General features: G+C 42.4%; 1 protein-coding gene across 3 annotated transcripts in view; it reads right to left on the bottom strand.

Moving 5' to 3' along the window:
• Nucleotides 1-16,234, bottom strand: part of TGFB2 (transforming growth factor beta 2) — an 81,463-nt gene that overhangs the window by 11,020 nt on the left and 54,209 nt on the right. For all 3 annotated transcript variants that reach the window (XM_044390655.3, XM_026517318.4, XM_026517316.4), the window contains one exon: nt 106-238. In XM_044390655.3, coding sequence (XP_044246590.1) covers nt 106-238 — 133 coding nt within the window. The remainder of the gene's footprint in view (nt 1-105; nt 239-16,234) is intronic.

The following is a 16,234-nucleotide window of genomic DNA, read 5'->3' as shown; positions in this document are numbered from 1 at the left end:
AAGGAGGTCATATGGATGTGTGACAATAGCCTTAACTCTGCAATCAACTTACAGTAACGTGGGGCCACTGAGCATCTAGGGGCGAGGACAGAGGGCGGCTGTAACCTTTATGGTGGAGCCATTCATGGACGGCGTCAGTCACGTCAAAGGAAAGCCATTCGCCTTCTGCTCTCGTCTTGACAACTTTACTGTCAATGTAGCGCTGGGTTGGAGACGTTAAATCTTTGGATTTGAGAATCTAGAGAAGGAGAGAGAAAGGGAACAAGCTCAGTTGGCATAAGGTCAGCATGACTAACCCAAAACCATTAACAGCATTGCAATTCATTATCTAAACTGAGCTCCGCTCTGGTGCACCCATGTACCGTCCTCTGACAGCATGTGTGCGTAAAAGCGTGACACCAGGCCACGTGCCATGAAAAATAGAGCTCCTAAGTCAGCTGTGTGTTATGATAAAGGTGACAGGAACCATAAAGCCAAGTGTCTAAGAGAAAGTGACAGTCATTATTTTACTTTGCTGACATAAGCTTTGTAAGATTTCAGCCATAAATTCTATGCTATTAGGTTAATGGTTTTGTTGTTCTGCTTTTTAATTTGGGGAGCTGGGAGGTGGGGAGGTACAGGAGGAGCGGGCCAGTCCAGAGGATTGGACCCATGATCACGCTCTAAAGGCCCCGAATTATAAATCTCCTTCTAATAAAGAGGAAAAGGTCCTAACCCTGGTTCCTAAATCCACCCACATTAATACATGTGGCACACCTCAGCTTCTGAGGTAAGTCTCCAGCTGGGATTTTTACTCTCCATGTGACTTGTTATGATTGATAAAGACATTCCATCTCCTGCAGACAAAGAATGAATTGGGGCAGGAGCAGTCTGGCACAGTGTGACTGAGACTCTGAAAGCCAATCAGCCTGAACACTGAGACTTTCGAAGGATTCATTTAGTTCAAATATGTAAAGAGCAAGTGCATTAGTATGTTCTTGGGTTTCTATAAGAAGTGAACACTTTAGGTGGTTTTTAAAAACTCTGTCTCTAAATGATAGTGTTTTATGAACCAGTCAAACCAAGATCTCAAAAGTCTCCTAGAGCTCTATTAAATCCCTACCCAAAACTGTATCTTGCCTTCCCTCAGTACTTAGGGGCTTTTACTGCCCTTCCTGATGTTGAGTCTAACTATTCTGGGCTTGTTTCATGCATGTGGGTTGGTGTCTCCAACAAGTTCATAAGCTTCCCCAGGGCAGTGATCACGTCTTCAGTTTGACACCATTTCCAGGCACAGCACTCAATTTAATCAGTGTCTATTGAATGACTATCTGAATATCTAGAAGACTTACTTACTCTCCTTTCAACCTTGCAAAACAAAAAAGCATAATCATCCTGCTGATTTTAGAAGGCACTTTTCTTCCATGTGCATACATGACTTGTTTCAGGTAATAGCAACAAATGCTTCCTAAAATATTTGGCATTAGGGTAGACTTTTTTTTTAAAGTCTAGCAAGATTAAGTTTAGAAAAGAAGAGATTCTCACAATGGAACTTTGGGGGGGCCCTCAAGGGACTGTAGACAGAACCTACTCTACCGTCTTGCCCCTGAGGGTCAACACACCCCACTAAGTGAAGACGATCCAGAGGCAATCATGATCCTACCACAGGCAAGAGACGTTCTTGGTGAATTAAAAGAAGCAAGTAAACACGGTTTGAGGGCTGGGCACACTGGGCTCTGGGCTGGGCACACATTATTTCATTTCGTTTCATCCTCCAAACATTTCTGTAAAGTAGATTGAGAAAACTGAGACTCAGGGAGGTTCGGTAACCCACGCAGTGCCTTATGGTGAACACGCAGGGAGAGGATGCCAAGCAATCCCCTAATTTCCCCACTTCAGTGCTGGATTTTGAAGACCAAAGAGTTATGGGGGTCAGATTTGAATCACATTTCATCCCTACCCCCTTCCAGATGACAAAAAAACATTCAGGGATAGAAGTAAAGATTTTTTAATAAGATTAAAATAAATGTTGGAACAAGATGGAAATATAATGTGTGGAATGTATACACAGTTAATGCCGACATAAACTCATCACTTTAAAGATACAGCTTCACAGCAGCCCAATCCTCTGTAAATTAAACCTTGCCTTGAAAACACTCCCAGTTGGGCAAATAAGACACCACATATCCAATCTATAATAAATGGTATCCAATTTATAATAAATAGTATAATATTTAACCTAAGCTAGGATAAAACAACAGTTGAGAAGTTTTCAGGCATTTCCATCTGCCTCACTGCTTAAAAATTAGTAGCAAGTCCAGCATGCATTTTTCTGATTTTAAATTTCTTCCCCTAGTGGACCTCCTATACTGAGGCATTATTTCATAATGTTTTTATATTTGCCTGCTCCTAATCAGAACGATATATGTCTCATTCATCTTCATATCCCTAACACTTCGACACAATGTCTGGAACAATACATTGCTTTCATTGTTGTATTAATTACATATTGTGTGTGTGTATATATATATATAAATATATCAAATGTCTATGATATCTATCTCTGATATAAATATCAGCGAAGACACAGAATTTTTTTAAAATGACTGTATTGACCAAATGGGCAGAAAAAACACATACCAGCAAATCTATGGAAATTCTTCACCTCAGAGAGAAGGGGTAATCCTAGATGATCTTGCTTTAAAAGCAGACCAAAAGGGAGCAAAGAGATTCTAAAACTTTTTTTCTTTCTTAAATCTCATCTTCTAGTAAGTGCTTCCTCAGCCACAAAACACCAGTAGGTTCTGACAGTGGACAACTTCATATTCTCACCTGACTGATAGGTCCTCTATGTCTTTTTGCTAGTTCAAGAACAAGCCCATTTAAACCACCCAAGAATGACAGCTAGTTAGCTGCACAATTCTGAAACAGAGAGAGGTGGCTTTGGTCTTGTGGGTTTGCTGTCTCAAACTTTATGGCCAAGGAGTTCTTAAACTCACTTGTTGCAACCGAACTCCATTCGTTCTTACCAAGTCCTCAGTGGAAACAGGAAACAGCTGCTTTCCATCACTCATAGACTATCCCTCATATTCTTGGAGACTATTATTAAGTCCCCCTCAGCATGCCCACTCTCTCTCTCTAAGCTAAATAAACTCTGTTCCTTTAGCCCATATTTAGAGGGGCAATTTCCCAAGCCTTTAATCACTTGGGTCACTAACTAGGATGAATGGTGCTCTATGAAAGTACTCCTCCTACAACTTCGTGGTGTTGTTTCAGAACTGGCTAGAAAACCTTCTAATCACATCTCAAAGTCTGAAATCTTAACTTGAAAGGTATCTTCTTTCTAAGAATAGGCACAGCCTCCCTATTCCCTGTTTATCTTCCATTTATCACCCACACAAAATTAAACTGGAAGGGAAGAAAATCAACCCACTGCTATTATCAATTAGGACTTCCTTAAATTCAAGAGTTTATACAAAAATGACTAGATCAGTCAACTTCCCACTCCATTTTAGCCTTTGTTGTCATCTTTCTCCAGTCTCCCAACAAGTGTATTGAACGTGAACAGTCGTGGATCTGCAGCTGTTGTTTTTTTCTAGAACCAGAGTTGCTTCTAAATTCCTCTATACATCGCATATCATGACAAAGATAGTTTAGCTGAATACTAGACGATCTCTTAACTGGCTTCTACTTAACTAGTCAGATTAACAGGTATTCTCCATTTGCTCTATAATATATATTGGCTTATGCTGGGGTTCATTGCTGGAAAATTACTCTCTAGTATGTTCCAAAAACTTCTGGTCTTACCCATTGAGTTGTATGCTTAGCAAATATCAACTGTGTATGTTTCTAAACCTGTGTATGATAGTTGGACTTGATATTGTAATTATCCAGGGAAATCAAATGGTCTAGAAATGATGAAACACAGACGCCAAAGTTAAGAGAGCTGTTGCTTCTGTGAAAACCAAGTTGAATGCTTTGGAAATTCTTCACTACAGACAAGTTGCTTTAAAAACACTTTAAAAAAAAATGGTTTGGCGGTTCCTCAAAAAGGTAAACACAGAATTACCATTCGATTCAGTGATTCCACTCCTAGGTATATAACCAAAAGAACTGAAAGCAGGGACTCAAACAGATACTTGCGCCCCAATGGTCACAGCAACATTACTCACCATAGCTGAGAAGTGAAAACAACCCTAGTGTTCATCAATAGATATACAAACAATATAAATAAAATGTACTATATACACATAACAGACTATTATTTAGCCATAAAAATGAACAAAATTCTGACACATTACAACACGGATGAATCTTGAAAACATTATGCTAAGTGAAATTAGCCAGATACCAAAGGACAAATAATATATGATTTCACTTCCATGAGGCACCTAGAATAGGCAAATTCATAGAGATAGAAAGTAGAATAGAAGTCACCAGGGGCGGTGAGTAGGGAAAACGGGGAGTTACTATCTAATGGGTGCAGAGTTTCTGTTTGGAATGATGGGAAATTTCTGGAAATAGTGAGAGGTAGTGGTTGTATGACACTGTAAATGTACTTAATGCCACTGAATTATATCCCTAAACAATGGTTAAAAGGTTAAATTCATATATGTTTTACCACACCTAAGTCTTTTCCTAATTTCAGATGTCAGAGAGACGGCTATAGAAGAAATAACAAAAGGAATATCATAAAAACCTAGAAGGATCCTGGGGTGCCTCAGTGGCTCAGTTGGTTAAGCATGCAACTCTTGATTCCAGCTCAAGTCATGATCTCAGGGTTATAAAATCGAGCCCCGCGTCAGGCTCCATGCTTAGCATGGAGTCTGCTTGGGATTCTCTCTCTCTCTCTCCCTCTCCCTCTGCTCCTCCCCACCCCCCATTTGCTTTCTAATCAATCAATTAATTAATTAATTAAAAAACAAACAAAAAACAACCCTAGAAGAATCCTGCTCTCAGGTTGTTCAACAAATTATCCTGAAACTTCTTTCTTCTTCAAAGAAATGAAAAACTAGAAATTGTAGATGATACATAATGGATGTGGTTCATGCAAAAAATACTACCTGGATTGGCAGTAGGCAGAGGCATAGTCAAAGAAAAGTCCTTGGTCTTTTATAAAACACTCAGCACGTAAAGTGTGTGTGTGTGTGTATACATATACATATATATGTTTTAAGTTAAAATATTTATTCCCCCCCACTCACTCCCTCCTGTTTCTATAATCCCCTGCCTTGACTTTTTTCTTTAAATAACAGACCAACAACTGTTTCTGATTGACTTAGAAAGGAGAGCCTCTAATATATTGAAAATGAAATTTAGCTGCCTCTCGCTTAGCTGCCACCCACAGTGGTATGAATGCTACCTACCTTCGTTACATTATTGATATACACACGTTATCTATAATATGTGCAAAATACCCACATACTGCCTTTGGCAAGGCTCTAAACTCTTCACTGAATTACAAAACTCCCTACACAAAAGGATCCATTCATCTCTCTGCCACTGGAAAGCAGCCAATCAGGAGTGGATCGAGGCAAAAGTCACTGATGTTACCCAATAGTTCAGGGCAAAAAAAAAAAGAGAGAGAGAGAAAGAAAGAAAGAAATAGAAGACTAGATGCAAAATTACAGCCAGAGGAAATCTTAGTCTTAAAGGAGTAGCGTTGTCAATCAACTCAGGATTTGGCTTAGACACCAGGGGCGATACCTAGTCCTCTCCTATGAGACACTGCAAAGAGGTATAAGAAAGCATTAAGAATTCCATTTTACTTTGCATATTCAGACATCAACAGACCTACAGGAGAACTAGGGGGCCAATTCAACCCCTACTTCTAATGCAAAGGTAAATTTAACAATAGGGCTGTAGAGAAAAATCCAACACCCGGGTAACTAGTTGTTGTTTTTAAATGCATTCAATGTTTTTAATGTACTTAACATTTAAATGTTTGCAGTTTCTGGCACAGAGTGATTAGCAGATGCTGAATTAAACATTTACTCTGTTGGCCACGAGCACATTCTCTCAGATGTGCCTGACCCCACATTCTTTAACTTCCCTATCATGAAGTATCAGTGTCAGAAAGGCACTAGAAGGCCATCGGCTCCAACCCATACAATTCATTCATTGACATCTTGGTCTGTGTCTGAAGACTTCCCGTGACAGCGGACTCATGACTTCTTGAGAAAGGCCCTCTCACTTCTGAATAATTTGTATGTTGTAATCCTGCCTTCTCTTGGATTTAAAGTCTTCACCAGCTAGTCTTACTTAATAATAATATCATTACCTCATATTTGTGCTATCATTTCTGGTTTTTCAAATATTTGCACACGTTCCTGTTTTTTGGTCTTCACAAAAACCCTGCGGGGTGGACATCACGGCCCGTCATCTACAGTCTGCAGCCAAAGGGAACGAAGCCTGAGATACTTACCTGGGTGACCACAGCCCTGTAGGAAAAGTCTGGACTAACATTCTGCCCCCTTCATCCCAACAGAGAGAGCTTCCCCATATTGTGTTTTGTTCTCTGGAACAAGATCTAAAATTCTTTCTCTTCTACGTCAGGCCCCAGTCACAGAGGCGACTTCTCTCAACGGCTTCCTTCAGAACCAGGTTTGAGGTACTTCATCGTCCTTGTCAAGCCCCCTTCGATGTTCCTCTTATAATTACTTCCTCAACACCCTCAGACGCCGTCTAGCAGGATGTAGGGAATATTACAGAATGCGCCGCGTGTGGCAAAGAGCGGCTGTTGCTTCCCTCGTTCTGGTCACTATTTTTAATGCAAACTATTTACTTTTGGCAGCAGCCTCATCACACCATGGAGTCAGAGTAAACTTCTTATAAAATAAAACCTTTGTCCTGACACAAACTGTTAAGTCAGATTTTCCATCCCGAATCCTTTCTGGGATGACATGGAATAAAGAGAAAGAAATGAAGGGAGGCAAAAGGGAAGGGAAGGTTGGTTTATCTAGCCGCATGGTTCTCTAACTTCAGTCTGCATTAGAAACATGTGGACGGCTTATGAAATAAAACACAGCCTGCTGAGCCCTAAGCCCCCAGACTTTCTGACCTCATAGGGATGAGACTGGGGCCCAAGAATTTGCATTTCTAACATATTCCTAGGTGATGTACAAGCTTGCTGGTCGACTCTGCGAACCACAGCTCTAGTCTATGTTTATGCAATTCATTCTTGAACGTAAATGCAAATTACACGTTATCTCTGTTAATTTGGAACTTCTTATTTGAGCCTCATCTTCGTTTTTAGCCTCTCGGGAGCTCTCTGAATCCTGTTTGCTACTCAACACACACGCTATTCTTCTTAGCCACATAGGACCAGCAACTACGTGCTTCATCAGGATGATGATAACAGCATTAAGTCACCTAAGGCCAAAACCATAACCTGTTGCTGGATCCGTGGGTCCTTCTTTCCTGGTTGGCCCTGTTTCTTTAATCAACACTCCATGGTTATGTTATATATAGCAGAAAAAAGTATAACTTCACTGGTGTGAGGTGTGAGGCCCAGTTTAGTCCAGGAGTCTTGTCCATTTTTGCCAACTGACAATCCAATCCTGTGGTCCCTTAGGTTTCTTTGAAGAACCCCATAGGGCTTGCCAAGTGCCTTTGGAAATCGTTAATGTAGCAAAAAGTTTCATAGGCTCTGAAGTCAGGCAAACATAAACTAGCACTTACTGAAGCTGTGATTTTCTTCTGTATGAAATGGGTTAATAAAACCCACCTTCTATGGTTGTTAAGAGAATTAAGTAACACATGAGGGGGGAAAGGATCTATCACATTGCTGGCATTCAATAAATGTGAATTATTATTATAATTTACGTTGCTTATCTGGTCGAAATCTTCCAGAGGCTTCTACTGTCTAGTGAATAAACTCCAGATCCCGTAGTTTAGTATTTAAGACAAACTTGCCACCCATCTATCATCCTAAACTTGCCTCTCATCCCTAGAAAACTAATCTAAACACCATCCCTAAAACGTATACTCCGTGTCCCATCTGTGTGTGTAGACTAGTATCCCTGTCCAAATGCCTTTCCCACTCTCCCAATTTTTACTTAAAAACAAAAACAAACTTAACAATAACAACCACCTTTCTATTCTTCAGCCCAGCTTTTCAATGAAATGGTTACTTTCACTCTGAAAGCCCTTTGCCCGTCTCGGTCCCCCAGCAATCACTGTGTGTGCCAAGCATTTAGCCCCTCGCATACAGTGGCCTCAAGAGTAATCCCGCCCGTGCGTAAATGTCCATTTCTTCCAAGGGAAAAGCAAGCTCCTAAAAGAGAGAGGGAAATATAACTTATAACTTATTACATCTTATAACTTATTACATCCCCATAATCCCTGTACTCTAGTTTGCTGACGCCGGAGGCTTAAAGAATACATATTCATTGATTTCATTTTAGAGATTTGTCTCTCTGGGTTGAAATCTTGCTAACATCAACCTTTCCCCTCACGCAAACAGACAAACAGAACACACTCCTGAGGGTGTTTCTCGGCGTCTCTGCGGGAGGACCAGGTGATTCTCCAATGTATCACTTGCACTGACCGCGGAGGTGCCCTTTGCCCACCTGACAAAAACCAAAACCAGCCTGTACGGTCTGAACTATTTTATATGCTCGGCTCATTGGTTTAGTTATTCATTCATTTGTTGAGTAATTGCTGGCCATCTTATACATGCCTGAGTCCTCATTTATTCACCTGTTCCAATTTATTTGGTAGCTCACTTCCCCCAGTCTCGTTCAGCAGTTAAGCACTTGCTGTGAGCAAGGCACTGCCCTTCTGTCCAGCACAATAAATTGGTCCCTGTTCTTAAAAGAGTCCACGCTCTAGTAAGGGAACGCGACCTCCCAACAACAACTGAAAGCCATGTGTTCACAGGCCACAATGAGGCCACTGATGAAGGCCATGACCAGGAGCAAGGAGAGAATGACCCACAAAGTGCAGAGGTAACTACTGCCATCTGGAAAGGCTGGCAAGGACCCTGGGCACCGTGAGAACCCAGTCCAGACCACAGACATGTGCTGGCTCATTACAAAAGAGAACAAATAAATGGCATCTTCCTTTCTCTGCAGGGCTCCTTCCTCCATCCTAAGCACCGGAAGCTTGAACTTCGGAGAGTTTGCCCCGTAAGTGTGTTAGACTCCCAGGGGCTGCCTGAGCAAAACACCACAAACTAGGGGCCTTGAAAGAGCAGAAATGTCCTCTCACAGTTTTGGGGGCAAGAAATCAGAATCAAGGGCCATGTTTCCTGGGAAGCCTCCCAAGGGGGATCCTTCCTTACCTCTCCCAGCACCTGCTGTTTCAATGGTAATCTTTGGCATTCGTTGGGTGCAAGTTACCTACTTCGATCTCTGCCTCTGTCTTCACGTGGCATTCTCCCTGTGTCTCTGCCTTTACACGGTCATCTTCTTATAAGGACACGGACCATACAGAATGAGGGGTCTTCCCCTTACTACAGCACGACCTCCCTCTGACTTAACCAATTGTATCTACAATGACTCTATTTTCGGGAAAGGTCACATTCTGAGGTCCTAGGGATTAGGACTTTAACACAATCTTTTTTTGAGGGAACGCAATTCAAGCCATAACAATAGGTATTTGTAGGTTACACTGCATTGAGTATGTTCTAAATGCTCTGACCATGAAGTCCTTCAAAACAAAGGCTGTGCTGACTCTTATTGTTCCACAAAGTCTTTCCCACTGAATTTGCATAGTCCGTTCTCAGTAAATGCGTGTTGACTAGCAGCCTTCATTAGAAAGACAGACACCATCAACTGACAGATAAGCCCTTGAACAAGCCAACTTTTATACTATAAATTTGGAATTTCATGCACACACATCACAGAGGTTATGCAGGCGTGTGTGTTGGATGTATACATGTATGTGTGTGTACGTATTTATCATACATATGTATATGACAAGGAGGACAGAAAGAATCACCAGTGTAGGCAACTTTATACCGTATTTCATTTACCCTTTCTATTTAATATATGTCACTGTGGAATGAAAATAAGGGAGAAAAAGCAAGAAAGGGAATTTCAAGTAACAGAAAGTAGGGCTTCGGGGCGCCTGGGTGGCACAGTGGTTAAGCGTCTGCCTTCGGCTCAGGGTGTGATCCTGGCGTTATGGGATCGAGCCCCACATCAGGCTCCTTTGCTATGAGTCTGCTTCTTCCTCTCCCACTCCCCTGCTTGTGTTCCCTCTCTCGCTGGCTGTCTCTATCTCTGTCGAATAAATAAATAAAATCTTTAAAAAAAAAAAAAAGAAAGAAAGCAGGGCTTCACAGAGAATCAGAAGTAGGCGAAATGGCTTTCCTTCCCGAGGCTCTCTGTGTAGCTTTCTGTTCCTGTTGAACCGCAGCCTCCTTGAACAACGCTGGGTCACTCTGGGGTGCTGAACACACTGGCACACGGCCTGGTTATCCTGCAGAAGTGGCTCAACAGACCCAATACTTATCTTGCTTCTCCCATCGCCCTGTCTTGTAATTGCCCTGGCTCCTTTGAAATTGCATCCCTCTAAGAGGCTGTCGTAATGTATACCTCACAAGAGCTTCGAGAAAGCCTGCACGGTAGACTCCCAGGGAGTACAGATCAGCTTCAAAAGAAAGACGCACATGAAAGTACAGTCTCTCTGGGGCTCAGATAGCTACATTATTATGTCACTATATTAAGTCTGTCTCTTTATGGTACAGAGTTTCTGTATTATATGTATCTGTGTGCAATTATGATAAAGAATGGCATGTACAGATCTTTAATGACCTTTATGGAAATGTCACCAGATATGTCTTCAAGCCACACACACACACACACACACACACACACCCAGAGGAAAGCCTTTCCTCTGTGATGAAAACACCTTATAATTCTCTATTGTTTCCTTCCATTTTTTTTTCATCCTCTACAGATGGGCCTTTGTGCTGACTGCACATATGCATAAACAAGTAAATTCATTTCCACAGGTCTGAGGAATGAAGGAGTCCTTTGTGTGAACAGAAAGTCTCTCAGATGTCCAGGCTCAATAGCATTTAGAAGACCATCATCTATAAATCACACAGGAGAGGAAAAGATTCAACTGGGCAAAAGTCCCATCAGTACAGGCAAGAAAGAGATGTATGCAGTACAACATTCAACGACAGCATCTGAAGGGAAACTGAGTCAAGACCTCAAGTCACACCCGTCCTTGAGGCCGGACCACACAGCCTAGTACTATGGATTTTGGTAATTCTGGTTGTTTCCTGCTATGGGAGGAAGGAGCGCCCCAACAAGACTGCAAGCTCCCTGGGGCCGTATCTTCTGATTTTCTTAATCAATCTCCCTTTCCAGTTCCAGTCTGACCTGACACCAACACACACATACTTGAAAACCACACTTCCAACACCCTTTCCTACTTCCTGGCTACCAATTACACATATGGCCTACATTACGATTTAAGTCCCTTCTTATATTCAGCTGAGAACTTTAATTTAGGGGGTGAGATTATAAAGCAATGAGTCAAAAAATAAAGTCATGAGCCTGGTTTTTCTGCAAACAGAGAGAGTTTATGGGTTACCTAAGAATATCAGCTTCTCGAATCTCTTCTACGTAATTTTTTTTTTTTTTTACCTACATCATTATTATCCACTGAACCAACACTAGGTCTGAATAACTAACAAAAAAATGGGTAGATATATGTTTCTTTCTTTCTCAATAGTTAGAGATCTTTAAAACAAATGTAAAAGAATTTCCAAATCCAAATAAAGGAAAAGTATTTCTCAAAAGAGTCCCCTCATGATGTTGCACACTTATTTCACAACATTTCCTTGTACTTGAATCTCATTTTGAAATGTTTCTTCAATTCACTGGAAACATTTGTTGAATACTCACTATGCACCAAGCACCGTTCCAGGAATCTGTCCCCGGGGGGGAGGGGAGACTATAAACCAGAAAGAGATGCGGCAGTACAGCAAAACGATGAAGAGAGGGCAGGGGCAGCGTGCAGTGGAGGGTGGAGGTAGGAAATGTTAGGAAGAGGGGGCCTGAGATGTTCGGGTGACCACGAAGGCCTCTCTAAGCGGGTGACATCCGAGGAAGCACCTGAGGGAAGGAAGAGAGCAAGAAGGAGAATACGGGAAGAGGGTACAGTGGCCACAGTTTAGGAGGGAGTGAACGCAGGTGTTCGAGGTGTAGCGAGGAGACCAGTGATGGGGGGGCGCCTGAGTGAGGGCAGAAAGCCTGGGGGCTGGGGGGCTGGAGGGCTAGTGAGAAACAGGTCCAGGCACAGTAAGGACTTTTGCTCCTTGGCGAAGTGAGATGAGAAGCCATCACAGGGCTTTGAACAGGGGATTTAGATCTGACCAACATCTTAGCGGGAGTCACTCTTAACTGCACACGCTCTCTAAGGGGGCCCGGGGGCAACAGCCAGGCCAGGGGGCAACAGCTGGACCAGGTAGGAGGCCACTGAGAAAACAAGAGGCAAAAACCTTTTGGACGAGGGTAGTAGCAGCAGCAGAAAGGAGAAGCGGCTGCATTTCAGATCTATCTTTTAAAAACAGCTATCACGTAGGAAAATTAATTACTTTTCAATTTCCTCTCCACCAGAACTTTGGCAGTTTTTGAAAATTAACACCACCTTTCAGAAGTTTGGATTTTGTTTCCATTGAAGGAATTCCCAATTATGTATTTGTAGGCTCTGAACACAGTTCTAGAAGAGAAGTTCCAAAAAAAATTCTGTGCGCTGTTGGTATCAAGAAATAAACATACATCCTCCCTCAGAATGCTTTTTGCCCTGGTGGAGGTTGTCGAAGAGCTGGCATACGTGAGCAGTATTTTTTAAAACGGAGCCTTATGAAAATCAATCCAAGAAGCATATATATCAGGCCTATCCATGTGGTGGTGAAGCGGGGAGAGGTAGTCACAGGGGCAGGGAATCAGGGAAAAGGCACCACTGGGGTCACTCTATCATCATTCGAGAAGAAAAGCAAGACGCATCCTGGCCCCCAGCCCGCCGCTGGTGCCCTGAGAGTTTTGATAAAGCAAACACAGAGCGCTAAAACCACAGGGGCTCCCCACAGCCCTGCTCTGCCCCACCCATAACAGGAAATCGGTCGGATGAGCCCTCATCCGACCAGAGATGACTGACAAAATCACGGAGTGGTTTTATAATCACAAGCCATCCCTAGGGGAAATTTACACCATGTTCTGGATGAGAAGCAAAACCCCCATAATAATGCACTCCTTATGCACCCAACATGCCAGACCCTTCACATGCATTCTCCTCCCCATGACTCATTAGACAAGAGCCAGTATCTCTATTCCATGATGAAAAACTGGGGCTCAGATATGTGAGTGATTTATAAGACCAAAACGCTAATAAGTAAGAGGTAGAAGATGAACCCAGCCCCCCCTGCCCACCCCTGCAAAAATTCTCTTCTTTCCCGCCTGGAGTTGCTCATCAGCGACTGAGTGAGACAGCCAGGAGCAGATCTGAGCTGAAAATAGTATTTCAGGAGGCTCAGAAGCGAACTCCCGGTGCAGCCCCTGAGATCCTGACCCCGCAGCAATGGAGGCTGGGGTGAGTTTTCATTTTTAAGAGATTGTGAGCAGATCATAAGTTGAAGAGACTGTTTCTTACCGAAGTTCAAACTCAATGCTTTGGAATCGATAGTAATAATAATGACAGCAACCCCTGAGTAGAAGTACGTTGTGCTAGCAGTTTCCATGCATTCTCTCCTTGCTTTACAAAGTCCTGGCCGAGTAGGTGTTTTTACCCACATTTTACTGATGTGGAAATTGGCTCGGTGATGTGACTTCCTCAGACTCTCCAGAGAAGGGCAAAACCACACCTTGAACTCACACTGGCCCCACTCCAGAGCCTGTGTTCTTCCTGCTAGTATGGGCAAGTGGTCCAGAGCGTGGCCACTGGGACTAGACAGCCCGGGTTGGAATTCTGCCTCTGCGTGGCCTGGGCAAGTTACTTAACTTCTCTGTGCCTCAGTTTGTAAAATGAAGATAAGAACCCACCTCAGAGGATTGCACGAATCAATCTATATAAAACTCTTAAAATAGTGCCTAGGAAAGAGTGTGCACCTGTGTTAGTGATAATTATCAATATCATTACACAATCATATTCCACAAGAAGAACATGGAATTATTAGTTCCTATTGCATGACTATCAACATTTCTTTGAAAACAGTGGGCAAGGACCACTGTTCGCATGACTTTTGGGGTCCTGTCTGCTCTCAAGGTTAACAGACACTTCGTAACGTCACAACTTAACGCAAATGATAATGATCCGATTTCCTTATGAGGCAAGGCTGTTATTCGATCAGCTTCAAAAAACCTGAGATATTAATAGCCTTGTGCAAACAAAGTGTTTATTATATATACCTCATGGCTTTTCTTTTCTTTTAAGTGGGTTACTCTACTGGGCGTCTCCGATGTGGCGCTGGAGTCAGGATCAGCACTAGGGGGTTGTGTGCTGTAAAACTCTGTACAACAGGAGCACAGTATAACTTTTTTTTTTTTTCAGGAGCACTTTTTGCAATTCTAATTTAACAGACAGTCAGTTTTTTTGGCTGACCTCTTTTTATTTTACACACCCTTGGGCAATATGAGAAATGAAAGCTGAACCCTGTGTGTGTGTGTGTGTGTGTGTGTGTGTGTGTGTGTACGCATGTGTTGGGGGTTCGGAAAAGGGGTCAATTTTTATTAACCCCGTTAGTGCCATGCTCCCTACAGTGACAGGAGCCTCACCCTTCATTCTGTAGCATTACAGTCCCTTCAAAAGCAGGCCTAGGCCATCAACCTTGAACTTTCATGGCAAAGCCTCAGGGGTGCGCATAGTTTAAAGTCTTTTGCAGAAATTCTATATATTACATATACAGAATTCAGAATTCCTCTGAAGTCCACTTGAGCTTATTTCATGTCCACTTTTATCTTCTACTGACCAACAGGGACTCATCAGCAGACTGGATTCTACCAAGCTCTCTGGCAGCAACGCCAGTGGCCTCATACCAGCGCCGTGCAAGAAGATGACAGTTTTCTCCTGATGCTTTATGGTGTACGAACCCATTATATCACGTTGTCTCCCCAGGAGTTATTTTATGTGATTTTATTAATGGTCTGAAGCTAACAAATTAATCTTAAGAATAATCTGGCAACGGACTTTGGCAGGTAATTCCGTCGAGGGCTCTTCCTCTTCGAGGAATCAAAGAGTCCGAAGCCAAAATCTAAGAGATGATATGGAAGGAAGCGAGCTAGCATATGTCGAGTGCCCCTCTCCATCTGGCAGTTTCACCCCTACAATAAACACCAAGCTAATCGGGAATTATTAAGGAAACGTGGGTCACAATGCTCATGCCATTGAACCCTCCACCATGTTGCCTCATAAAGGGTGAAGAGAGAGCACAGACGGAGTCATCAAATCCCAGGATGTTAGTGCACACATTGAAACACAATAAAAGTAATTTCAACGTGATTAAAGAAAATGCTGTGCATATTAATTAACCAAACCTGCTCTGATCTCAATCCGATTTATTCAGATATCCCTGCTGTAAATATTGTTGGGCTCAAAGGAATCTCTTGATTCACACAGATGGCTCCACCCAAGGAGTCCAACCAAGATGGCCAGGCTGCCTCCCCCCCCCCCAATTGCCACAACTCCCTTTCTGGAAGAAATGAATTCTGAGGCATTTCTCTGGATCCTCCAGCTTTTGCTTTAAGAGTACCTTGGGTATATCTCTATTAGTGGAAAGACAGTACTTTTGAGACACAGTGTCAAATAACTGATTGTTATTTGAGGTCATGAAACTTGGCGGTAGCTTGTTATTCAGCAAATAGATTGTCAAAACAGTCACAAGGGTACAAGTCTTATTATCCTAGAGGTGGTAACGTTTGAAATGAGCAGTTAGTGTGAAAAGGGTATGAGTTAGTGAGAGGAAGCTAGAAATATCTGAAAGCTCCAAGGTCCTCTGAAGTCAGTACAGCTAACGTAAGTATTGGTTGGTGGTCTCGTGGGGCCATGAAGTCATGACTGCCCTTAAATAAGTTATTAATTTCTTGGGGCCTCATTTCTTCCCTTGTAAAATTGGGAATTTACCCTAGTCCAAGATGGCAGGTGCTTTGCTCATGTTGGTGATATTCATTTTGAAGAATATCTCTCTTCCCTATTCTCTTTCTCTCGCATAACTCTCGGCATGATCTTAATCATAAATATAGGAGCAAGTTAATCAAAGAAAGGTATGTTCAAATTTCCAAATGCGCTGAGAGCTATTCTA

The sequence above is a fragment of the Ursus arctos genome, unplaced genomic scaffold, assembly GCF_023065955.2.
Source record: "Ursus arctos isolate Adak ecotype North America unplaced genomic scaffold, UrsArc2.0 scaffold_2, whole genome shotgun sequence".
Classification (NCBI taxonomy): domain Eukaryota; kingdom Metazoa; phylum Chordata; class Mammalia; order Carnivora; family Ursidae; genus Ursus; species Ursus arctos.
This window is presented reverse-complemented; position numbering and strand designations above follow the sequence as displayed.